The sequence below is a fragment of the Oryctolagus cuniculus genome, chromosome 1, assembly GCF_051225735.1.
Source record: "Oryctolagus cuniculus isolate XC-2025 breed Fujian yellow rabbit chromosome 1, ASM5122573v1, whole genome shotgun sequence".
Classification (NCBI taxonomy): Eukaryota; Metazoa; Chordata; class Mammalia; order Lagomorpha; family Leporidae; genus Oryctolagus; species Oryctolagus cuniculus.
The window spans coordinates 152,833,056-152,859,569 of record NC_142867.1 but is presented as its reverse complement, the minus strand read 5'-3'; the positions used below and the strand labels follow the sequence as shown (position 1 = coordinate 152,859,569).

At 37.3% G+C, this 26,514-nt stretch overlaps 2 protein-coding genes and 1 pseudogene across 14 annotated transcripts in view; 2 read left to right on the top strand and 1 right to left on the bottom strand.

Annotated features, from left to right (window-relative positions):
* VPS13A (vacuolar protein sorting 13 homolog A) overlaps positions 1-16,372 on the top strand; it is a 248,424-nt gene extending 232,052 nt beyond the window's left edge. For all 9 annotated transcript variants that reach the window (XM_089336575.1, XM_051858844.3, XM_017341940.3 and 6 more), the window contains 4 exons: positions 7,295-7,380; positions 10,268-10,391; positions 12,261-12,335; positions 14,933-16,372. In XM_089336575.1, coding sequence (XP_089192701.1) covers positions 7,295-7,380; positions 10,268-10,391; positions 12,261-12,335; positions 14,933-14,983 — 336 coding nt within the window. In that variant the 3' untranslated portion in view covers positions 14,984-16,372. The remainder of the gene's footprint in view (positions 1-7,294; positions 7,381-10,267; positions 10,392-12,260; positions 12,336-14,932) is intronic.
* A 5,940-nt stretch (positions 16,373-22,312) lies between these two features.
* GNA14 (G protein subunit alpha 14) overlaps positions 22,313-26,514 on the bottom strand; it is a 225,565-nt gene continuing 221,363 nt past the window's right edge. For 3 of the 5 annotated variants that reach the window (XM_070050562.2, XM_089336599.1, XM_089336598.1), the window contains one exon: positions 22,313-26,225. In XM_070050562.2, the coding sequence (XP_069906663.1) occupies positions 26,035-26,225 (191 nt within the window). In that variant the 3' untranslated portion in view covers positions 22,313-26,034. The remainder of the gene's footprint in view (positions 26,226-26,514) is intronic. The other 2 variants (XR_016236674.1, XR_016236670.1) reach the window with 2 other exon arrangements.
* LOC100340458 (cytoskeleton-associated protein 2-like pseudogene) lies at positions 23,081-24,664 on the top strand (annotated as a pseudogene).

The window sequence follows — 26,514 nt, the reverse complement described above, 5'->3', positions numbered from 1 at the left end:
TGCAGCGCCGGCACCCCAGGTTCTAGTCCCGGTCAGGGTGCCGGATTCTGTCCTGGTTGCTCCTCTTCCAGTCCAGCTCTCTGCTGTGGCCCAGGAGTGCAGTGGAGGATGGCCCAGGTGCTTGGGCCCTGCACCTGCAAGGGAGACCAGGAGAAACACCTGGCTCCTGGCTTCGGATCAGTGCGTTGCGCCGGCCGCAACGGCCATTGTGGGGTGAACCAATGGAAAAAGGAAGACCTTTCTCTCTGTTTCTCTCTCTCTCTGTCCACTCTGCCTGTCAAAAAATTAAAAAAAAAATTTTAAAAAAAGGGTAAACTTACCACATTAGCAACTACTCTAGTTGTATCACATCTTCAGTCTCATTCTTGTTTTTTTAGTTCGTCTTGTTTAGTTTTTGTTTAGTTTGTCTTGTTTAGTTGCTACATGTAAGACTCTAAGGAGCTCCAGAAATTCAAAGACATGTAAGATAGGATTCATCTCCCAAAGGGATAATGATCCCTCAGTATTTTGTGACATTTGAAGCATTGGAAGAGGTGGGATATCTGAACCTATATTCCATTCATTTGTTCCTTAATATCCATGAAGGATTGATTCCAGGTCCCCAGAGAATACCCAAATCTGTGGATGTTCAAGTCCACATATAACCTACACACAAATTCCTATACACTTTAAATTACCTCTAGGCTACTTATACCTAAGAGAATGTAAATGTTAGATAAAATAGATGTTACACCGCACTTTTACAGTGTAACATTAAAATTCTCTATATGTTTAGGACAGATGCAATTTTTTGTGAACACTTTTGATTGAATCCACCAGTGTGCAATCTGCAGAAATACTGGGCTGACTATAGTCCTTCTATGCTAATTTTGATAATAAAAATGATTTGAGATACAGCAGTACTCTTTGGCTCAGGGCCTGGATTCTTGAGCTCGGTAAATCCAAGTTCAGTTCCAGTGCTTTTCTTTACCAGCTTTATAATCTTTTATCCTGCTTGGCTGACCTTAGTTTCCAGACTGTAAAATGGAGATAACTGTAGCTTACCTAACTGCCTTGGTGTTGCTAGGATTAAAAAAGATGAAGAAATGTATGTAATTAATCATACAGTACCTGATAACTCAATTTTTTTAAAAGATTTTATTTATTTGAGAGGTAGAGTCACACAGAGAGGGAGAAACAGAGAGAAAGGTCTTCCATCCATTGGTTGGTTCACTCCCCAAATGGATGCAATGGCCAGAGCTGGGCTGATCCAAAGCCAGGAGCTTCTTCCATGTCTCCCACTTGGGTGCAAGGGTCCAAGCACTTGGGCTAACTTTTACTGCTTTCCCAGGCTGTTGGCAGGGAACTGCATCGGAAGAGGAGCAGCCAGGTCTTGAACCAGCACCCATATGGGATTCCGGAGGCTCAGCCCACTATGCCACAGCACCAGCCCCAAGAACTAAAATTTTTGATATTTCAGATGAATGCCAATTTATGCTTGTTCTTGGCCACCATTATATAAATTCTGTATTCCTCATTTATTTCTTCTTTGCCAAGATAAAAGCATCATTAAATCTTAAGCTTTTTTTTTGTTGTTCCCTTTCAAGGTTAATAGAATAATTAAAATACTGGGACAGTTTCCACACAGTAATTGGTAAGCAATTGAAACAGTAAAACCTCAGTGATTTAAACTTTTAATTATACATTGTTTTAAAAGAAATGCTAGTTTAGTTTTCAAGTATACTCCTGTGTGGTGTTATGGTTTCAAAAATGCTGATTAGTAGCGATTCTGTCACAGCTGCTATAGTGAGACTTTGTTTCCTGACACATCCACTGTGACCCTTCTTAGATATGTATTAGGTCAGTTGATAGTCTGGTGTTTGCAGTGTGCATAGCTAATTTATGAACATAATTCTGTCCTTTTTCCAAGTTGTTTTGCTTGTACCAGTAAATAATAATTTACATATCTTAAGATAAAATGATTTATTTCACATGATTTTATGTATAAGCCAAAGGCTTATGCTCAGCTTTCCTACCTTGCTTAAGCTGTTAACATAGTCCTTGCCTGTAGTTTGGCGGTGATCAAGAGAGGTCATTAGCATGGGAGGAGACAGAGATATGAAAGGGATTAAATAAAGGCTATAATTTCTCTTCAGATTTGATTACCCCATCAGTGAGACCTGATTTTTTTTTTTTATCCAGCCTCCCTCACAGGATACACCTAACATCACTTCTCTTTTGTTGATATTTAATTATATATGAAATCATTGAGCTTTGAGATAATAAATTTCTGTATTTTATCACAAATCTAAATTGAATGCCTTTTCTTGACCATGGCACTCAAGTCTCAGATTTGAAATGAATTAGTAAGACATTTTTATCTTTGAATATTAATCAAGTAACTCTGAAGAAATTACACTATTGACTAAGTTCTTCTCTAAAAGTATGCTGCTTCTGAGCAAGTTTTCTGTTTACTTAGGTAATTAAAAAATGATAACAATGATAACAAGTACTATTTTATAACACTGAATTTTGTGGGTCTTTAAGTGTAAATTTTGAGCAGAATCTATTCATAAACCTTTCCTCTGTCCCATCATCTCCTAATTGATATTAATCACACTGTAAAACCATTTATTATCTTGATTTTCTTGATAACAATCACTTTATCTTTCTTCTAGATGAATTTTTTTCCTTTTATCTTCCATGTTGCTTTAAGAAAAGTATCACACCTTTATGAGACACTTTTGTCTTCCAAAAGAGTCAGATATTAATCACATCTGTAGTTATTCTTTGCTGAACTATGTGTTCTTATCCTTTATCCAATTTCCTTAAGAGTACATCCCGTGAAAGATGAGCACTTTATATTGTTTGAGAGTTAAAACCTTCCATGTTAGTGATTTGTTCATAAGAACTATCTTTTCATGTTTACTTTCTCAGAAATATTTTTGTTATGAAACTCTTCTATATAATAACAATTTGAATGATTTGAGAGTGTTAGATATTTGTGTTGCTATTTTCTGGTGTATGCCTTTTTCCTGACAGGAATATGGGTATTAATAGAAGGTAACCCTGACATCACTGTCATTAATTTCCTATTTTGTGTTTCCAAATAATGTGTTTAATTTGGTTTGGGTTTATTTACACTTGCTAAAGTACCTTTTATACAGTCATCTCTTGTAAACACAAAAGGATACTTTTACTAATACTCATACATTTTAATTGTTATCTGCAGATTTTGACAATTACATGTAATGAATGCAGTTTCTGTTTTAGAAAGTTATCAAATTGATAGGTAATTTTATATATACTTCTGGTGAATTAAGCAAAAATTATATTTCCTTTAACATTAAAGTACATAAATGAAACTAGCATGTCTGAAGTACCAGCTGTTGTTAATCCCTTCATATTTTACCCAATTTTTTTTTTTAAGATTTATTTATTTGAAATGCAGAGAGAGAGAGAGATGTTTCACTCACTGTTTGACTTCCCAAGTGGCCACAACAGCTAGGGCTGGGTCAGGCTAACACCAAGTGCCAGGAATCCATCCAACTCCCAGACATGCATGGCAGGGACTCAAATACTTGAACCATCATCTGCTGCTTCCCAGGCACATTAGTAAGATCAGAAGCAGAGTAGCTGGATCTGAAATTGGGACTCTGATAACGGGATGCGGGCATCCTAGGTGGTGACTTAACCTGCTGTGCCACAACACTGAATCCTTTTAATGAAATCTTGATCTTTATGTGAAGGTCCTGTGTAGTAGTTCATACCCCTGATTTTTTTCTAATTCATTTAATTTTTTTTTTTTTTTTTTTTTGACAGGCAGATTTAGACAGTGAGAGACAGAAAGAAAGGTCTTCCTTTTTCCGTTGGTTCACTCCCCAAGTTGCTGCTACATTCGCGCTGATCCGAAGCCAGGAGCCAGGTGCTTCCTCCTGGTCTCCCATGCGGGTGCAGGGCCCAAGGACCTGGGCCATCCTCCACTGCCTTCCAGGGCCACAGCAGAGAGCTGGACTGGAAGAGGAGCCAACCGGGACTAGAGCCCGGGGTGCCAGCGCCACAGGCGGAGGATTAGCCTAGTGAGCCGCGGCACCATTTATTTTAAACGGTATCACAAATTAATAGGAACATTCAATATTGTGTCTTTTTGGGATGTTGGAATATAGGATATTGACAGTGAACTATTTGCATACTGTTGATCTAGAAAAACTCAGCTAAGCTAACCTGCCATACCTTCCTGCCTCAGAAACTACCAGCATCCATGGATAGCAAAGACATCTTTGAGGTACCATGGGGGAAGTGTGCCTGAAACACTAAGAGCAAATGTGGTATAGTTGAAAAGTACTGGAATTAGCTAAGTATAGAAACCTATGTTCTGAGTCCAGTTTTGCAGTTAACCCTTAACAAGGTCACTTAACTATAATCTTAACCTAATTACACAAGATTTCTGAGAAGATTTAGATGGATTTATTGGATACTTTACCTAATCTTCAGTTTCTACGTGTATAAAGGAGATTGGTTTGGATGAACAATAACTTGTCTTCAGGTCTGAAACTTTTATTTTTCCTCAAAAATATAATGTATAAAGTCAGATAATTAGGCATGAAAGTGACCAAAAAGCATGGCATTTGTTGACTCTACAACGTGTAGAATAAGCCATCACATTCTCTCCATGCTTCTGTGGATTTAAAGTTTTGTAGTCTGCTTATAATGCTGCTCTTATTCAATATTCAAGTTTTTAACAGAAACCAGCAATGAGTTATTTTTGATGTTTATTGAAGTGTATCCACTCCACTGAAAAAGGATAGAATTTATTCAAAGTAGACTGCAATGACTAGACTGTTCATTCATGTTTCAAGTGTTGCATTTAAGGTTTGTTGTGAACTCCAGAAAGTATAGCATGAATTACTCTTTGAAATTTGTTTTACCTTTTATTTATACCAGATGGTTTTGTGGCTGTTGAAAAAGGTTTAATTGCTTATAAACACAGCCTAGATTTAAGTCAGAAAAATGCACAGTAATGAAAGATAGGTCACATTGCAGTTCCCAAAGTTAGTATATGAGTAGAAACTAGGTACTGAGAGTTGAACAATGGCTTTTAAATTATTTGAGGGTTATGATCTATTAATGAAGTATTTTTTTGCTAAACCATCTGTTCTATCCTTTATACATTTTTCTGTTGGTTTACTCATTTTCCTTTGGTTGGTTTATTTGAATTGCTAGAATTCACCATATTTTGAAATTAGTTCTGTATCTGTGTATTGACAAACATTTTACCAATTTGTCTTTTGATTTTTGTTATTTATTTGCTTATAGTTCAGCCATTCAATAGTGTTTAATTTCTGTGTACTCACCAACTTTTTGTGAATTATATTTTATGGATGTTTTATTTTGGCCTTTCCCACTTGAGGAGTATATAAATGTTAACTCTTCATAATACTTTTGTAGTCATTTTTGTATGCATAAATCATGGTTTTGTGGCTTAATTTTGTGTAAAGAGTGAAGTAATGATCTAACTTTTGTTAAAAAGTTACCAAAATAAACCATTTATATGATAGTATATGCTAATTTTGAAACTCTAGATGTTGTAAATTCCTACTTTCAGATATAGAGTTTTGTAAATTCCTGTGTGCATACTTGTCAGTTTCTGTGATCTGTTCTTTATAAAGAATGTATGTCTATATACACTTTGACCAGCACCAAAAATGTTTAATTACTGCAACTTTATAAGTTATGTTAATGTCTACTAGGGTAATTCTTCTCATTCACTACCTTTCATAATTTACTGGGTATTACCATATTTTTTTATTCTAGATAAATTTTACCATAATTTTGTCCCCAACAATTCCTTCTCCCACCCCATCCTTCAAAAATCATCATTATCTTGGGGTCACATTGAAAGGGAAATAAGTATAAAATTTGGGAGATGAATAAAATCTTTATTATAGTGAATATCTAGAATGAAGCACTGATTTTCAAAATATTTCTCTATTATAGCTTTTATCACAGTCTACACATTACTTGTTAAACTTATGTATACTTATCCTTTTATTACCCATTTTTTGTTTATATTTACAAACTCATTAGGTTTTGTATACCTGAGTTTCATCTGTAACTAATTTCTAATATATTTGATATTTCTCTAATAATAATATTTTCTTAAAACATAATTTCACCTAGGTTCTCCATTTATAAATTTATAATTTGTATATAAATAAATATATAATTTAGAAGTTATCTGATAAATTTATGTCTTCTGAATTTGTGGTTATCTCTTTTTGATTTGTAATACAAGATGTTTATATTTATTTGTCCTCCCTACTGTCTATATAGTAATGATATACTTTCTTCAATATTTTCAAATCTTTGAAGTTAGGAACTTCTTCCATACAATTTAGCATTAATCCTGCTGTTTTAGTTGTTTTTTTAAACTTTGGCCTCCAATAAAAGTGAACACTAATCTACAATCTTTCTATATCAAGATTATTAAGTCACTGCTTAGCTTCGTTCTAAAGCCAAATACTTTTAGAATTTTAAAACAGCTTTAAGGTAGACAATTTTTAAAAATCTCAGTATTCTCTTAGAATTTCTTCAAGATGTCTGACATTTTGGCTAACTCCTCATTGTGACTCCGAGGAATTTTAGTCATAGTTACATTGCTTGCCTTTAAACAGTAGCATATGATAAATATATTTATAGAATAGTATAGCCTGATAAATATCTTAAATAGCCCGAGTAACTCCATCTTTAGAGCAAATGTTACTGAAAATGAAATTTTTAAAAACAGTCTGGAAAATAAATTTAAAAGACCATTACATATGTGAAGTAGGCCTTGGAGTCCTCCATTGACTTGGAAACTCTGCTCCTTAGTTTTTAATGGACTATGAGATTGACAAAACATGTTTACAAGGCAGATAGGGACTTTCAGAGAAGACTTCCAAGGCAGATGATAGCAGTAATTTATGTGATGCATATGTTTAGGTATGTGTTAGTTTTTTCAAGCAGTTTGGTACAGATGTGTTCAAATAAAAATATACTAAGATAAAATTACTGTAGTAGTTTAAAACTACATTGGACTGAATTTAAACTTTATGTGAGAACAATAGCTCCTAAAAATTAATGATTGACATTGCTGCAGGTGAGTAATCCCTTTTAAGAAAGGTAACAGCAATGATTTTGTAAATGCTTAAATTTTCTGATGCATGTATATTTACTGTTTATGTTAATGACTTACCTCTGTCAAAAAATGGCTTTTAGAGTATCATAAGGTATTATTGTAATATCATGTTTTCTTATTGTCTCACTTTTTTTTTAGGTCATGGAAAATGGAAGATTTGCAAAACATAGATATTTTACCCATGTTATGATCAATAAAACAGATATGTTCATGATAACCAGAAGGTAACTTGCTTTCCTTCTCTAATGTAATTTGATAATGCATTAATTATCAGCCACTCCTGAGGTGAGAGAAGTTGTTAGGTCTGTTTTGTTCCATTTAATCACATTGATCCCTGCTAGCTCTGATCTTCTTGCTCTGCAAGCCTGGTGTTCAGCGTTGTGTATGCATACAAATTAACACATAGTCATGTGCAGACACACTTGTAAATTAAATGTTAGTATTTGTTTCACTCAATTCAGGTAAGCACAGAAATTCCATAAAGTTAACCTCTTTGAAAGATAAGCTTCCCCTCTGTAAAGGTACAACTTTTTTTTTTTTTTCTTAAGGTACACACTTTTAGGTTCGCCCAGATATCAGCAGTCCTCTGATGGTATCTATTCATTAAAATACATATAAATTTATTAGCATAAGTACATATGCCAGTAGAAACAGATAACACTTTTGTGGATATTCCAGGCTATGGTGACAACTTCAGACAGACCTGCAAAAAACACACTGTGGTCTAGCTTTAGAGGAGCAAGGGTACAGTAGTCATTATTGTTAAACCAGGGGAAGGAATGAGCAAGTGCAGATTAAGATTGAGATTGCTGGGTGGCACAGGGTGCAAATTTGACCAAGGAGGAAAAGTTAGGGCTAAACAGAAAGTAGTGCTCAGAGCTTCTTTTCAGTATTCACAAGGTGTGGTTGTATACGTACCTTTTGCTCCAGCTTTACTGCTATACTTCCACTCATTTTTAATTTTTTTTTAAATTTACTTATTTGAAAGAGTTACACAGAGGAGAGGCAGAGAGAGAGAGAGAGAGGTCTTCCATCCGATGGGTCACTCCCCAGTTGGCCACAGCGGCTGTAGCTGCACCGATCTGAAGCCAGGAGCTTCCTCTGGGTCTCCCACATGGGTGCAGGGCCCAAGGACTTGGGCCATCTTCCACTGCTTTCCCAGGCCATAGCAGAGAGCTGGATGGGAAGTGGAGCAGCCAGGACTCAAACCAGTGCCCATAGGGGATGCCGGCACTGCAGGTCAGGGCGTTAACCCACTGCGCTGGCCCCATCATTTTTAATGTTTTTAAAATCAACTGAGTCTCAATAATTTCTAAGTCAGAAATTTACTGCACTATCTTAATTAAAGTAACTTAAGGAGAAAAGTCATACAGTGTTAAAAGTAAAACATGTGAAAGTAAGACCTCATTCCATCTCAGATACCACTGCCTCTGCTCCCTTTCTCACAGACAGCCCCTTTTACTTGCTTCCTTCGTATCCTTGAGATATTCTGTGCCTGTTCAGGTATATAGGAATAGACATGCCAAAAATCTATTATGCTGTTCTGTACTGAGTTTTAATTTTTTACTTGCTATCGATAATCTGGAAGCTTGTCTCATGTCAGCATATAGAGATCTTTAATTTATAAACGGCTGCCTAGTTGTCATTTAGAAGTATGTGCCATAATATACATATAACTTTTTCTAAACCTGTATAACACTGTATCAGTAGTCATTTCTGTTCATCAAATGTTTTCAAGCTGTTTATTACTGTTCCTCCCTTTGATAACAGAATGGTGATGACCATTCCAGTTAAAGAAGAGTCAGCTGCAAAGTTTTTTTCCCAAATCTTGCAACATTTAAAAAATTTTCTCAATATGATAGACCTTTTTAAATGAGGCCACATGTATGATAAGGCCACATGTATAAAAAGTTCATAGCAAAGGTGTATTAGAAGAAACTATGGAGTTCAAAATTCTTATGCACCAAAATAAACTTTTTAATTCCATTTTTCACAACTTTTTGAAATCCCTTCATATCATGACAGAGAAAGGGGAAAGTGAGTTAACTGCAGTTTATTAAAAGGTGATGTTGATACTTAAGATTTTTCTTTCCAAGTTTTGAATCAGTAAAGGGAGTGGTAGGAACCTGCTATAATAGACTGTATCTGTCTTTGAGTTTTTACCTGGTTGAGGGAGAATTGCTCGGTTTGTCCTCCCTGTCTCTGTAATCCAGGATTGGTGAAAGAGGAGATCAGGGACAGAAAGTTGAAGTGAGAGGTTGAAAGCTTAGTTTATACTTTTCCATCCCAGCCAGGAACAAGCTGTTTCTCTAACTTAAAAGTATATGTGACTTAAAAGAATCTCAGGTTATACCTACAACTGATGTTTCAACCAGAAAGAATACTGTGAAAGAAAGACGTTTCAAGGAAGGATAGAAAGAATTATAGGAATTTTCATTTATTGACTTCTTCCTCCAACATGGGAAAACAAAAATTGATTGAAATAAAAAGCCCAAGATGGTGGTTTTTTGAAGTTTCTGTCTAAAGCTAACATTAATATGCCTTTTTGCCTGTGCCAAATCTTAAGGCTGTAGGCATGTTGATTCTATTCAATGTGGTTAGAAAATCCTGTTTCTAATTTAGGTTAGGAAATACATTTACATGGATCCTTAGTAATAAAAATAATTCTGGTAATTCATTCATTATTGAAAGTTTCTCAAAATGTTGGTTGATAATTGGTTCTCTAAATGGTTGCTGTTTCTTATGAAATACCTTACATTTAAGTTTTATGTTGCATTCTCATTCTGTTCAAAATGTTTTCTAATTCCCTTTGAGATTCTTTGACTTATAGATTATTTAGGTGTGTCTTGTCTTCCAAGTCCTTCGAAATATCCATGTTACCATTTCTGTTGCTGTTTCTAGTTCAGTTCCACTATGATCTAAGAGCATATATTTGTAAAAGTTCCAGTTTTTTTTAACAAAGATTTTGTATCACCTAGAATATAGTTTTTCTTGGTGAATATTCCACATTTACTTGCAAAGAATGTGTAGCCTGTCATTACTGGATATTAGTGCTTCAATTTTTAAAGTGGATTCTTTTCCCTCCTCCCTTCTTCTCCCCTCTCCCCACAGTGGGGTGTTGTTTGTAACAAAGGGAACGTTTGGACAGCTTACATGTGAGTGGCAGTATAGTTTTGATGAATTTACCAAAGAGCCATTCATCGTTCATGGGAGAAGATTGCGCATTGAAGCAAAGGTATGTTGAACAGATATTTTTGAAAGCTGGAATTGAAAATACACTAAAATAGGCCTCTTTAATAAATCTCACTGTACCTTGATATGATTTACCTTTATACTTGCTGTTTTACTCAGGCTTAAAGAACAGAATGCTGGACCCCAGTTATATTATCAACAGCATTACTGGGCTCTCATTTTATATGCAATAACAGAACCCCACCCCTACATTCAAAAAAATGGATAGCTTTCAGCTTCTCCTCTAGACCATACTAATTCATGCTTTCCCCTTTCTAAGAAGCACACTTCCTCTTACCTCCTTGATTTTTTCCCCTTCCATCTTTTCTTGAGACCTTCTATCAGCAATCTTTAATAGAAGAATCTTATATCTTCTAGAGTCTGTATTTGCCTAGGTATTTAAATTGCTTATAAGAATTCTTAGGTGAACAAAATTTCCTCTATGCTCCCTCTATGATCCTACCCATAGTTACAGAAGTAAACATCATCCTCATCAGTAGTTCCACTGTTTATCTCTCAAATACTTAATATCTGCTTTTAGACAGTTCTCTCCCACAAAGACCCTATTTGTGTATTCTCCAGTTTATACATCCTCATTACATGACTGGATTAAAGCGTCAGAAATACATATCCCTACAATATATGTTTATATACACAGACATGTAGTACTTTCAAGCTTGATTTAATCGTGATTCCATGGGCTGATGCCTAGAACTGTCAGAGCAATTATTTGAAGAGGAAAGATAATAGTACCACTCCCAGACTGACCTCTTTTCCATCCTTATCAACCCTTTTGACCCTAACAATTGACATCTCACATTATGCTTTAAAAAAAAAAAAAGTTTATTTGATAGGCAGAGAGACAGACATCTGCTGGTACACTCCCCAAATAGCCACAATGACTGGGGCCCACAGACTTGGGCCATCTTCTGCTGCTTTCCCTGGCACATTAGCAGGGTGCTGGATTGGAAGTGGAACAGCCACGACTCAAACAGGTGCCCACAGGGGATGCCGGAGTTGCAGGTCATGGCCTAACCCACGGTGCCCCCTCTCCTTAAGCTTTTTAATTTAGGTTTATTGAAACTGAATATATTAGAATATAGTCTTTTATGTTTTGGTTCTTCATGGTTTCTCATTCTTGGTTTTTTTTTTTTTTTTTTTTAACTTTTATTTAATGAATATACGTTTCCAAAGTACGAATAATGGATTACTATGGCTTCCCCCCCATACCGTCCCTCCCACCCACAACCCTCCCCTTTCCCACTCCCTCTCCCCTTCCATTCACATCAAGATTCATTTTCGATTATCTTAATATACAGAAGATCAGCTTAGTATACATTAAGTAAGGATTTCAACAGTTTGCTCCCACACAGAAACATAAAGTGAAAAATAATAGATGATTTTTTTTAATGATGATGAAATCAGATCAGACCTATTGTCATGTTTAATCCCAGTGAGAGTCAAGTTGGGAGTTGATAGTTTCTTTTTTTTTTTTTTTTTTTTTTACAGAGGATCAGTTTAGTATGCATTAAGTAAAGATTTCAACAGTTTGCACCCCCATAGAAACACAAAGTGAAATATATTATTTGAGTACTCGTTATAGCATTAAATCTCAATGCACAGCACATTAAGGACAGAGATCCTACATGAGGAGTAAGTGCACAGTGACTCCTGTTGTTGACTTTACCAATTGACACTCCTGTCTATGGCATCAGTAATCTCCCTATGCTCCAGTCATCTCATTCTTGGTTTTTAACATTTTTTGTATAAGGTAGATGTGTCAAGAATAGACTAAGAAAAATGTGTGGTATGTCTTCATTGTATTTCTGCAACTGGATTTTCTCCTTAAGGAAGTTATATATTCTGTTTATAGGAACGGGTGAAATCTGTATTCCATGCCAGAGAGTTTGGAAAAATAATTAACTTCAAGACCCCAGAGGATGCTAGGGTAAGTATAATGAGTCTTAACCCAAGTAGGAATTCCTCAGTAAGTGAAGTATTTTTCAAAACATGTTTTATTTGGGTTTTTATTTTTGTGTTGTGGCAGATTTTAGTATATGTAACTAGATAATACTTCTATCAAACACTAGATTCAGTTCAACACTCCTACCTACTTTTCAAATAAAATTGTTTATTTTAAGTCCTAACTATAAGTCTTGGTTTAGAAAAAAGTCAACGAAATAAAATTATTTAATTATAGTGTTAATCAGTCAGATCTAGCAGGGAAAGGGTAGCCTTATGTTGCTGATTTTTCTAAGCATAGCTTCAGTGATTTAAACCAACAGAAATAGGGGCGATACTGTGATGTAGTAGGTAAAGCCAACTGTCTGCAGTGCCAGCATCTCATGTGGGCTCTGGTTCAAGTCCTGGCTGCTCCCTGCTGATGTGCCAGGGAAAGCAGCGGAGGATGGCCCAAATGCTTAGTCCCTTGCACCCACGTGAGAGACTTAGAAGAAGCTCTTAGCTCTTGGCTTCAGACTGGCCCACCTCCAGCCATAGTTCACTCATCTGTGAGAGCACCCACAGGTGGAAGGTCACTCTCTCCAGTAAAGTTTATTAACATTTTTAATAAGAGATTTGAGAGGCATAATTACAGACAGAAGGAGAGACAGGCACAAAGGTCTTCCATCTGCTGGTTCACTCCCCAAAAGGCCTCAATGCCCAGAGCTGGGCTGATCCAAAGCCAGGAGTTTCTTCCAGGTCTCCCATTTGGTCGGGTACAGGGTCCCAAGCACTTGGGCCATCTTCCACTGCTTTTCTAGGCCAACAGAGATCAGAAAAGCAGCAGCCAGGACATGAATTGGAAAAAAAAATAAAAAACCAGCAACAACAAAACAGTACCATAGCATGACACACAGCAAAGGGAGTCACAGCTACAGTCAGAAAACCTGGTTCTACTCTTTCTTATCTATAGAACTTTGTGGAAAGCCAGTTAACCTCAAAGTCCTCAAAACGGGACTGATATGAATTGAAAAACTCTCCATATTTCTGTAATAAACTATATATACTTTATGAATTACAGCAACTAAAAGGATGTAAACTGAAGAAAATGTAAACTATGAATTGACTATCTAACCTCATTGGTCATAACTAAGATACTGTTCCTGACATGTAAAGGGACTTGCTATGTCAATTCCAAGTAAAGAAGCCATGTGCTCTGAATTACAAGTGAATGTATTTTATGGTTGTACCCAGTCAGGAACAATACAGAAAGTAGTAGAAAGGTAGGATGCTAGGAGCCCAGTACTAGTTTGTGGTGTTTCTGGCTGGGTGTAACTGTTTACCTGTTTCACTAGTCACATCTGTACCCAAACAAGGGGACTCCAGCTCCACATATTTTGGACCAATTACCATGTGATTTATAATTTTCTATCTAGACATATACATATTAGGCAACATTTGCATACTCAACAGTAGAAAACAGAAAAAGTAAAACCTAAATATGCACATCACCTAGAACCAGAGAGACAGAATGGAGCATAATAGCATCAATTTTAGTTCTTTTTTTTATTAAGACAGAGAAAGGTCTTCCTTTCTCCATTGGTTCACCCTCCAAGTGGCCACTACGGCCAGCACGCTGCGCCGATCCGAAGCCAGGTGCTTCCTCCTGGTCTCCCACACGGGTGCAGGGCCCAAGGACCTGGACCATCTTCCACTGCATTCCTGGGCCACAGCAGAGAGCTGGACTGGAAAAGGAGCAACCGGGACAGAATCCAGGCGCCCCAACCAGGACTAGAACCCCGGGTGCCGGCGCCGCAGGCGGAGGATTAGCCTAGTGAGCCACGGCACCAGCCAAGTTCATGTTCTTTCGTGTTGCTGAAGGCCATACCCCTCTATTTCAGTTTCTCTGCTAAAAAATTTTCCATATAATCCCTTTGTGACTTTACTCCAGAGAGTTTATTTTAATCCTCTTCCTTTGCCAGAAACATCCAGAGAAGCTTGTTGAGTTCAGTTCTCTCTCCTGACTTGCTTACTCATACTAGGTTCTTCTTAGGTTAAAGTGGCACAGATATCTCTGTTAAATCTTAATAAAATGAGATCTATCATGGAAGCCCCAAAATAAGGAAATTGTGGTAGAAAGGTTTGGATTAAATTTGCATTCTATTTGTGTAATTTCAAATCTTTTAAAACAGAAATGTATCATGAGAATATCCAATGTGAAAAAATGTTCTCATGTTATACCAGCTGTAGAATTGTATGTAATCATTTCTATTTGTGATAAAAAAAATTGACATAGGTTCAAATAAATTTTATAATTTTCATACTATGCTAGTTGCTTCATCCAGCTGCCAAGTTATCCTTTTCTTTCAAAAAGGTTCATTTTACTTTGAATTTTTTGAAGAATATTAAAAAGTTTTATTTCTACCTTAAAAGCATAACCAGTACTATTGTCCTGAGCCGTCTCGTCAGTTTAAATGAGTGATCTCTTCTGCAGTATGAATGTTACGTGTTGGCTCTCAGTGTACACCTAACTTATACATTTCCATTCATTACATTTTGTTTCATTGAAGAATATAAGTAAATATCAGTTTATTTCCCCAACAGTGGATCCTTACAAAGCTAGAAGAAGCAAGAGAACCTTCTCCAAGCCTCTAATGGAGGAAAAACTGCCTCAAGACACACAGCAATAAATATTACAGCTTCCATATTGTACCTTCCAAAATCTGTTTGGAAAGAGGTAATTTCAAGTACCCTGTACTCGAGATGCATAAAAAAAAAAAAAAAATCAGGTAAAACTGTGATGTGATTAAACTATTTCAGCTCTTTAGAGATGCATTTGGTTATCTAACTTGAGTCATGCATCTGGTTATAATTCAAATTACTTTGTAAAAGAAGAAACATTTCTTCTAGGAACCTTAAATGTTTCTCCAGATTATTTATTCTCTGTAATGGTGGAAAGGTTGCTCATGATTAGTCTCCACATGGAGCGAAGTTTAATATCAGTTTACATTTTAAACTTATGTCACACTTCTTCAGCCTCCTTGAGTAATCGGTGTGTGATTATATCAGACATGGCCTCAGTCGTGTCAAGATGACTTTGGAGATAATTTCTTAAGAATCATGAAGTTCTTTTTTACAAATAAGTATTTTGGTATTATTTTCCTTCTATTTTAAATAAAGGATAATTTAAATTATACTCAATATTACCAGGATTATAAAAAAATTTTAAAATACAATATAGATTAATATTTCCTCAAAATCTCACCTAAGAAAGGCTTGAAGAAATGAATCATAACCAAAAAAGGATCATCTCTCACAACTTTAAAGCCTTAGAAATATTTCCTCAAGCCAACTCGATGAGATCTACTTTGTTTACCTAAGTCATGTTTTTAATAGACTGCGGGTTTTAAAGGAAAATTCCTAAAGCCTTAATAATAATTCCATTCACTGCTAGCTTAACCTGAAGTAAGCAAAATGCCCAGTATCTTAGATATAACGCAATAGGCTTCAGAACAATCCCACCACCCCCAAGTAAATATATGTACCTCAAAATCCAATCTGTCACAATTGATTGAGAATGTCTGGTTTGCTGTCTGTATATTCAAATAAAAAATCACTCATTTAAATGTATAATTCACCAGAACACAAATCATGGGCTGTATATTAGTCAAAATAAGGCCATGGGTGTTTTTCTTGGTTTTTGTCCAAGATCTTTGTACCTTAACGGGCTGTTCTACATGGAAGGGGATGAATAACTGATTATGAACTATAAAGAGAATGATGGGTGCATTATTTTTATTTAGTTACTGATAATACAGAGTATTCAATGCATGTTTGTGTTCCCAAATTATTATAAACTTTTTGGAATTGAAGATTCTGTATAGTCAGTGGGTTGTGAACTCTCAAGCTCTTCAAACCCTTGCTTTGTTGTAAAAGCTAAAATAAACAGCATGCAGACTGTTATTGTATTTCTTGCTGACAAAATCCTTCCACTATGTATTATTGATTTCCCTCTGATTACAAAACATTGTTTTATTATCAGTATTTGTGTCTAGAATGTTTTTTTCTTGGCTAAATGTAAATTGAATCAAAAGATGACAAATTTCAAACCGTGTGATAGTGTATGTCCCAGTGATGATCTTTGTTCAAAGGTACGTATTTTTTGTTGTTGCTGCTGAGCTCCTCCCATTTTGCATACATCAGAAGTAAACCCAAAAGTAGAAGTAGTCAGAAAGCTTGCATCAGATTGTCCTCATCTGAAATGTTGCTTTGCTGGAGTTCCGTTCAGTGCCACTAATCAGATTCCTTATTACCTACACCAATTTCTTGATGTCAGCTTTCTCAGAAAAATAATTCCCCGAGCATCTCTCAGTGAAGTGAAAGAGCCTTCACTAGTAGAAATAGATTTAATGGCTATCTGCCTAAAAGCCTTAAGATGATGATTGTTGTTTGGTAGTTCCGTTGGAAGGAACGTGGCTCTTGTTAACTATTACACCTACAAAGCCAATGTGCCTATCCTTCCTGTTCCCTTACCCATACAAACCTAGAAATGTCTCTTATTCTTTCTCTACTAATCATGTACCTATCGCCTCCCCTCCCATCACATCCCTGTCTCTAGAGTAGAAGGACTCACAATTTCAAAGACTGTAGTTTATTGGTTGTTTTCTTAGTTTTTTTGTTTAGAGGAAGACAGTCTTCTAAGAATCAGTAGATCACTAGAGAATGAGTCAATCTTTGTTAGCATAGCATTTTACAGTTTTACAGATCTGTGTTTGATTCTATAGTCCTTTTTATTTAACATGTCCAGAATCTTACTGGATTTGAAAATAATCTTGCCTGAATTAACTTTAAATACATTTAATGGCTATGTACTTGCAAACATTAAGCTTATCGTAGTTGTTCAGTAGTTGCTATGGAACAAGGTTCTGAGTTTTTTGTCCTTTCCCTCTATGTATTATTTGCTTACTGTATCCCCAGGCCATTAATTCTAGTACAGCATATATTCTGGCCAGTGCTAATTCTGTGAGGACCAAGGCAGATTTTCTATTCCCTGCCAACTCTCCAGAAAACCAGGATCATCAAAAACAACAACTTTGATGTCTAGTACAAAATATTAGAATACTGAATCAAAGGGCATGTACATTTCTCCAGTGGTTTCCCTTTTACAGTTTTCTCTGCTGTTTAGCAAGTTCTTGAGATTTGTACCAGGGCCAGTTTGGCTTCTTTTCTTGTCCTTGAATAACCATTACCACCTCCAGGCAGCCCTTTCTTTCCTCTGTAATCCTAGTCCTTTTGGAGGCTACTATCCTGTGGCCTACAGCTAAATAAGAATGTTCTCTTAAGTTTACATGATCTCTTCTATCATAATTATCTCTTTTTCTAATAGTGAGCTGTAGCAGTAATAGTCTGATGAATATCTATGCACCTAGTTCCTTACTTAGAAACATAACCCTGTAATATCCTCTAACTGGTAAAAAATTTTAACAAGACTGTGTACCAAATATTCTGTACCTTACTCATCAGTTGCCAGTATTAGTTGATCCTTCAGGTTAACCAAGTGTCTCTTTGATTGTCCCTATCTTTTTAATACAGAGGCCTAAGTATTTGGTTAGTTTGCGTGTGGGGGCTGAAAGTGTGTGCCACATACATTAAAGATGGAAATACCTGGGGCCAGCGCTGTGGTGTAGTGGGTAAAGCCTATGCCTGTAGTGCTGGCATGAGTCCTGGCTGCTCCACTTCCATTCCAGCTCTCTGCCATGGCCTCGGAAAGCAGTGGAAGATGGCCCAAGTCCTTGGGCCCCTGCACCTATGTGGGAGCCCCAGAAGATACTCCAGCCATTGTGGCCATCTGGGGAGTGAACCAGCAGATAGAAGACCTCTCTCTATCTTCATCTCTGCCTCGCAAATAAAATTAAGTCTTAAAAAGAAAGAAAATGGAAATACATGTCTGGCCTCAGTATTTTCTGGCAACATTATTCAGTAAAGTCTGGGTTCCAGGGCTGTTCCTATCTATTTATTTGAAAGTCAGAGTAAGAGAGAGGGGTATCTTCCATCTACTGGTTCACTCCCCAAATGGCTGCAATGGCTACGGCTGGGCTGATCCAACGTCAGGAACCAGAAGCTTCCTCTGGGTCTCCCATTTGAGTGAAGGGCCGAAGGTCTTGGGCCATCCTCCACTGCTTTCCCAAGCATGTTAGCAGCAGGGAGCTGGACTGGAAGTACAGCATCCAGGACAACAGCTGGCACCCATATAGGATGTCAGTGCAGCAGGTAGCAGCTTTACCCTCTATGCTACAGCACCGGCCCCTGGGCTGCTGCTTTGTAACTTTCTCAAGAGCAACCAATATCCTTAAGGACAGTGTTTTTCAAGCTGTAGCTCCTGGTCTTTTGGAGGTCATGAAACCAATTTAGCACTTCAAGACTAGCATATTTTCAAAGTGAAATAGAGGAACAGTAGAGCAGGTAACAAGTTTAAATACTGCATCTTGAAATACTGTTTCAATTAAATACTCTATACTGTGTTTAATGGGTCACAATATAAAGGGTTATTCCATTTTGAGTTCCAATAATAAGCCTTGAAAAACTGCTGTCAGAGGCATGAGCAGTCTGTAGAGCCCTAACTCAGAAGTCCTCAGACTCTGAGCAGATGAGAGCTATTGTTATGATTTGTACAGTGTTTTCCTTCTTGGTGTGCAACAGATAACCTCATGTCATTCAATGGACCTGAAAAAAAAAATTAGATCCAGTAAAGGCTACCGGCTGTCATTTAACAACATGTACCACTAAGCATTTTACCAGATTCAGAGGTAGTTTTCCTTTCGAGTAAACTAAATTTGCTCCATTTACCTTCTGACTGATTATAATGGCCGTTAAAACTGGGCAACTAATGTATAGGGGACATTCCTTTAGGGATAAAATACTCATTCTCTGTGGTGATACTAAGGAGTGCTAGCCAATGGCAATACATTTTAACAAAAAATAATGAATTTCCACATTTCTCTAAAGTCCAGGTAGAAAACATGGATCACTAGCATTCTTAATGCAGGACTCAGTACAGAATTTGATCATTTTTCTTTGGTGCTATTCAGTATCACTACATCTCCTTCACTCAGAAAGGACATTCCCCCTCCTACTTAATCGTTTGAAAGATACTCTTGAAGTTATGTCTTAATGCCAATTAACCATGCCAGCATTCATCAGGTAAAATGTTGTGATTATTCTAATCTGTATTTTTAATTGTTGGTCAGTACAGCACTTTTGTTTCCCCTCTGTTCTTTGTCACCATTCTGTAGTAGTTGTTTCAGGACTATCCTTAAAGTAAGGCCAGCACATTGAGGGAATGCTGCTTCCTATTCCATTACAGACCTCACTCATGTTTCTTTAACAGAAGCCTTTTTATACTCTATTCTTTCGTAAGATAAACTTCCATGCCATTTAAAATTATATTATTTTAGAATTATGGGTTAGTTCTACTTTTTTAGAAGCAACATAGCATTTCCAAAGAAAGAGTTGGTTTTGGTTACCCATGGAACTACATTGAGAAGTGTAACTTCAAATTTTATAGGTTTTAAAATTTTTATTGCTTTACACAAAATACAAATTTTCCCTCTTTCACTGAACACCATCCATTTAGTGTTGCCTGGATACCTTAATGTATTTCTTCCTCATGAAGTTCCTGTAACAAGAAACCCTATGAGATTGATAAAATATCTAATAATCAGAAGTTCACTTAAAGTAGACCATGTCAGAAAAACCTACCAATCTTGTTAATCCATCATACTTTGTATGTTTAATTGGTTACCCAAAGGTTCCCAATTCTTAGGCTGAAAAACATCCAAGTTAAAATATAGATTACATTCAGATGTTCACAGTATCAGTGATTTTTATACCCAAACTACTAGAAATTATATATGGGACTTGTTACAAGGTCAGATACATTGTAACTGACTTTTTAAAATTATCTCTATGTAACCATGTATTATATGAAAATGAATTTTTTAAGGATGATGCACTTTAAAAATATTTTCTGTTGCTAATATTTATGTTGAGTGAATAATTTTTGCTTCTTTGAAATGCTTATGTGAAAATATGGTTGTCATAGTTTTTAAAATATATATATTTCTGCATCATTATATTTTTGTTCTTATTTTTTATGTGGGCTTAGCCCAGTTGCCCGTTTTGTGTATTCTGATAATTTTTAAACACAAACATTTGTGGTGAAGTTCTTTCTCTTGAAATTTTGTCTTTTTTCTAAAACTTGGTTAGCTGTGCTCACTAATGACATTTTTCTAAACTAATTATTTCTTGGATTGCATGGTAAGATGACTGCCCAGTTTAGCCATGTCTATCTTTTTCAAATAAATTAAGTCAAAGATTTCTGACCTTCTGTCTGCTTTTGTTTTACTTATGGGACAGAACTAGAAACATCATTAATAGACTTCCCTTGTCTATCTGAATTCTACCTCTTTAAGATCTAAATAAATGTTGATTTGTCAGGCAACTGGGACAGCAGCCCAGCATGATAACTGTCAACTACAAGCTTATGTGGTAATACTTGGTGAATCCTTAATTACAGCCCTGTACCTCTCAACCTCAAGAAAACTTCAATGGCTCATTTCCTCAGTAAGTAATGAGTGTGTTTTGAAAAAAGGTAAGGAGATGACATTTTTCTAAACTAATTATTTCTTGGATTGCATGGTAAGATGACTGCCCAGTTTAGCCATGTCTATCTTTTTCAAATAAATTAAGTCAAAGATTTCTGACCTTCTGTCTGCTTTTGTTTTACTTATGGGACAGAACTAGAAACATCATTAATAGACTTCCCTTGTCTATCTGAATTCTACCTCTTTAAGATCTAAATAAATGTTGATTTGTCAGGCAACTGGGACAGCAGCCCAGCATGATAACTGTCAACTACAAGCTTATGTGGTAATACTTGGTGAATCCTTAATTACAGCCCTGTACCTCTCAACCTCAAGAAAACTTCAATGGCTCATTTCCTCAGTAAGTAATGAGTGTGTTTTGAAAAAAGGTAAGGAGAATTTTCTACCTGCAGAATCAATATTGGCAGAGGAAATTAATTTTACCTCTAATAGTGAGACTTCAGCCTTTTTGTAAGGTAAGCAAAATACTTTGTTATCACCTTTTGCATGATTTGACAGCCCTCCTGCAACTAGTGATTTGAAGCCATAATTTTCTTGTGTAGTCTAAGCGTCAGCCAAAGATAAAGTGCTTGAAATGTCCACATAATCTCCTTGATTCTCTTGAGACCCAGTTCATAATTTTAGCACATGAGGAGTTGGAGAGATTATCTTGTTTCTAGAATCCCTGACGGGCTAATCATCCACCATTTTGCTCTTTGTGCAAAACTGTTTTGGCTAGTCTTTGAACTTGACTGTTCCAGGTAACTTTGAAAACATCAGTTTGTCAAGTTCCATGAAAACTTGCTGTTGCATTCATCTAGCAGAGGTAGGGAACCTTTTTTCTGCCAAGGACCATTTGGATATTTACAACATCATTATCAGCTTTAAAACTGGTCTGCTATAGGATTTTTTTAATTTTGAGTCCCACCTGTGGTTGCCTTGGCAGGGCCAGACCCGATGATTTTGAAGGCTGTAAACAGCCGGGCGTCCTCCACCTGAGGATTAGTTTTCAAAGCTTGATGTTGCATGGTAGAATCTCTGACTATAAGCATAATTTGAGTTATTTCTGGCACTTGTGTTCTTTGCTTTGCACCTGGCTGAAGGCAGGCTTGGGACAGCTATTGGAGTACCTGCACAATGTTCTATAACAAAGCCTGTTATGTTTTGTACAGTTGCTCCTCAGTTTATCATGGGAGTGTAAGCTGAACAGTCCAAAATGCATTTAATATACCTAACTACCCAACATTCTAGCTTCGCAAGACAGTGCACGGTAGAGGACGAGTTGTGTACCAGCTGTGGCTCATTGCCTAGCATTGCTGCTTTCCCAGGAAGAGATCAAAGGTCCAAATTGAAAGTTTTTTATTGAACATTTTCACACCATCATGAAGGCAAACCATTGTGAGTTAGACATATCACACCTTAAATCCCTAAAGGTTGTGTGCGCCTTGAGATGAGAAGCAGAAACAATCATCGGGCCCTTTAGTTTGAAGCCCTCTGTACTTCCTGGAGGATTCTGCTTTACCAAACCAGCTACTAAGGGAACTCCCAATATAATGAAATGAATACAGCCTTTCCCATTTCTTCCTCTTGAGGCAAGTTTCGGAGTTACTGTTAAGGCCACAGCATTTTCTCTATAGGCAGAACTATCAATCAACCACGAGCTCTAAGAAATACAACACAGTCCTTTGCAAGTGGTAGAATGGTATATTCTTAGCCTCCTCAGAAAGTCATAGCATACATAGTTCAAACATAGCCATTTGGTAAGTGTACAAGACCTGGTCATAAACATTAGAATATATATTATATATAATATACAGTACAATTTTCACCAATACAACATACATGCTATATGCCCATTCACCATATGTCAGCTTTGGCTCTATGATGGTCAGATTGTGACAAAATTAAATTAGAGGGGCCTTTGAAGAAAACCTGTCTCAGGAGTCATGGTGGGCCTGGGACGCAGCCCCGCCTCTGCTGCAGCGGAAGCTCCAGGAGTACTGAGCAGCCAAGGGGAAACTGAAGGACCAGAACGCCAAGAATAGTTGCCCAAACTTCTGGGCATGTTTCTCTAACCCAAACTGTCAGGAAAACCAAAGGGATCACTTAATGTACAGCCTCTGTGGACAACACCCATGTTGAAAAGGAATCCTCAGATAGCTTTCTGAAAGAGAGAAACAGACTTTTATCAGAACCTCAGAGGAAACCAGGCCCTGAATTATGTATTGTAAGTAAGGCAAAGACTAACTGTTGTAATCAAACCAAGAGCAGTTTTGCTCCTAAAAAGGCATGGGCAAAAGTTTGGTGAATAGCGCAGTTCTGAAAGAGTTAATAAACTGTAGGAGAAACACGAATCAGGACTGTACCACTGAAATCTCAGCAGCTTTCTAGAGGAGAGCTCATAAGGCCAGGAGGAAAACCCTCGAGGACAGTTCCCACTCATGGTATTCAGACCCTTAGTAGGATCCAAGTGTCAGAGAAGCCAGAGGTCAAGGATACAAAGGCTGACGGGGTAACCATGGAAGACAAAGTGAAACTAAGTTAAACCCCTTTACTGAACAGAAAGCAAAACATACCAAACCCAGGACATACCCCAATTTTGTTCTGGGAGTACGTAACAGACTTACAAGCATCAGGCAGACCAGAAATCCACGCAGCCTTATTTTAGACCCCAGACATCGTGTATACTGCAAAAAAATGAAACCAATAAACCAGAAGCCTAGTCTGACCATTTGCAGCTCTCATTCAGTCACTCCAAGCATGCCCAACTTAAGTATGGCAACAGCTTTCAACAAAAAGCAGACTTTGGACTCCCACTTGAAAAGGGCTCTTCCTCAGAACAGTTTTCTGAGCATGACAGCTCCCAAAACTTAAGCTGGAGTCACAGCCACGGCTAGGAACAGCAGAAGATCAAAGGAAACAACTGGAAGAATGGCAGAAATCTAAGGGGAAGATCTATAAGCAACCTTTTATGGAACTTAAAAATAGAGGAAATGAATATTTCTGGAAGAGCATTGAAAAGAAAGCTCAATTTGAGCTGTCCAATAAAATCAACAAAACTTACAGAATGTCTGCAGCTCATTGAAGAGGGTACGCTTTCCAGTGACATACTTGCCATACTGTCCAGCATTCTTGAGGCTGAAAATTTGCTAAATTCTGGATCTGCAAAGCAAAGTTGTTGGCAAGTAAAGGCACCTTTGATGTCACTGGGCTATATGAAGAGGCCATTAAAAAGGGGGCAACATCAATACAAGAGCTGCGAGAAGTTCTTAGTATTTTGCAAGACTCAAAAAGAACTGCAGAAGGAGTTACTTCTGACCCTTTAGTCAGTGAAACTAATACAACCTCAGTGGAAGAGCTGGCCAACAAGATGGAATCTGGACAGTCTTGTCTTTCTCCAAAAGAGAAGGAGGTTAGAGGACACCCCACATCAGCAAGGCAGAACAGGATATTCACCCTGGTATCAAATTACAGATTGCCCCAATTCCTAGAGTAAGTGGAATGGCAGAAGTGCAAGACATGGTCCTCAGCGAGGATCGAGGAGCAGTGTCCCACTACCCAGAAATGCTGCAGGAGCATGACTTAGTAGTGGCTTCTCTCAACGAGCTCTTGGAAGTGAAGGAAACAGTGTTTTATATTCCACAAAAATGAGGCTTTGCCTGTAACATTAGGGTTTCAGATCCTTGAATCATAATTTCTTGCTGCTTTAAAAAGAAGAAAAAGTGAGAACCTCCATAAGACAGGAATGCCCTTGTCAGGTGCCCTGGAAAAGAATGCATAATGGAGAGGCATCATCGGGATGCAGGAGACTATTCATAATTCACTCGGCTACTTTGCAAATTATGCATCCCCACAAGGAGGGCGTTGTGGGTCTAAGGCTGTAGTTTGCCACAGTTTTGCAACATACATGAATTTCAAACTGTTGAATATTAATGTGCCCCACAAATATGGTTAAAAATCTGCTCATCCTTGAGCAACTTCAGTCCCCAGCTGGTGCTGTGTTGTATCAGAAGATCGGTGCCACCACACAGTGGACTTCCCTCCTTGCACCCCCCTGCCGGAGGGGACAGGTCCTCACAGCCTGGCAGACCTCGCGGTTCCTGTGCATGCGGAACACGGACGGAAGTCCTTGGTTCCATCACAGTGTCCCATAGATGAGGGCGGCTCCTGCCACTCCTTTCCAGGAACCAAATGACACACACTCCTGAGTTGGCGTGGTCGTGGTCATCTAGTTCCTAATACCCAAACCTGGTTTTGCAGTTGTTTAGAAATGCTTCAAGTAAAAGCAGAACAGGGCAAGGGAGAGGGGACAAGAGGGACACTGCTTCACTTCGATCTTTTGCCATGGGACAGCTGCCTGGGAGGGCACTGTGAGCCTCAGGAACTATTACGGGATTCTTTTTCTTTCTAAGAGCATTTGCTCAGGAGGAAGCTCAAATCAGAGTCATTACGTAAATAGAAGGTATAGTAAAACCCAGTCAGCACATTTTAAATTTTAGCCTTCTTAATATTTAAATTAGAGGTACTAATTCGTTAACTTGGCTTAGAAAATTAACACAAAAAGAACCGTTTTCAGTGGCATGTTAAAGTAGTCTTTCTTCAGCATTAGAGAAAAACAATTGAAAATGCCTCTAAGACTTAATAAAAAAGCTTTAAACGCATTTATATTCCTTTGAGGAAAAAAAGACCCAGATTAATCCTGGAGGTCTCAAGGCATAATCTATAAATTAGTAGGCCCCTCTCAAATGATTTTTAGTGCCTACTATTAAACATACTTAAAGTAAATCACAGTGGCCACTTAAAATTCTATAAAACATCAAATAAAAAAATTAGACAAATCTTAGTCAAGAAAATAATTATTAAAAACTTGGAAATAAAAAACCTCTAGAAGGTTATAGTAAACTAAACTCGAAGTTTCATTACCCATCTCTATTCCCAGGGTCTGCATGATGTCCTTGGTGCCTGGGACAAGGGCCTGGCTTAGGCGATGATGTCAGAGCACTTGAAAATAAAATGAGGGGCTTACAAACCATTGTCTCCTGGTCTGGAGGAAGGGCAGTGCTTCTAAACTAAGTTGAATTCCCTTAAGTTTAATTGCAGGATTGTGTCTTTGACAGCAGCAAAGACAAAGCGAATATTCTCTGTATCCGTAGCGCAGGTGAAGTGGGAATAGATGACTTTCTCTTTGTCAGGATTCTGATCTTGGTAAAGCTTCAGGATAAAGTCTCTGGCAGCTTTGACATCCTGCTTTGGTCCTAGATACCAATGTGATTAAGAGGAATAAACAAAGATACAGAGTCATCACCATGTTTCCCAAGAATCCTTTTTACTGTATTCTTGCTCTGATTTGGGGATCCTTTTTTATCTTTCTTACTATATTTGTATAGAATAATGTATTTGAAGCATTATTTTTACATCTTATCATGAACCCATAAAATGGATTTTAAAGTATCCAGTAGGATCTAAAAATTATACTTTAATGTGATTTGTTTAAAAATTACGACCTGGGATGACACTGTGGCAAAGTGGGCTATTGGAGCGCTG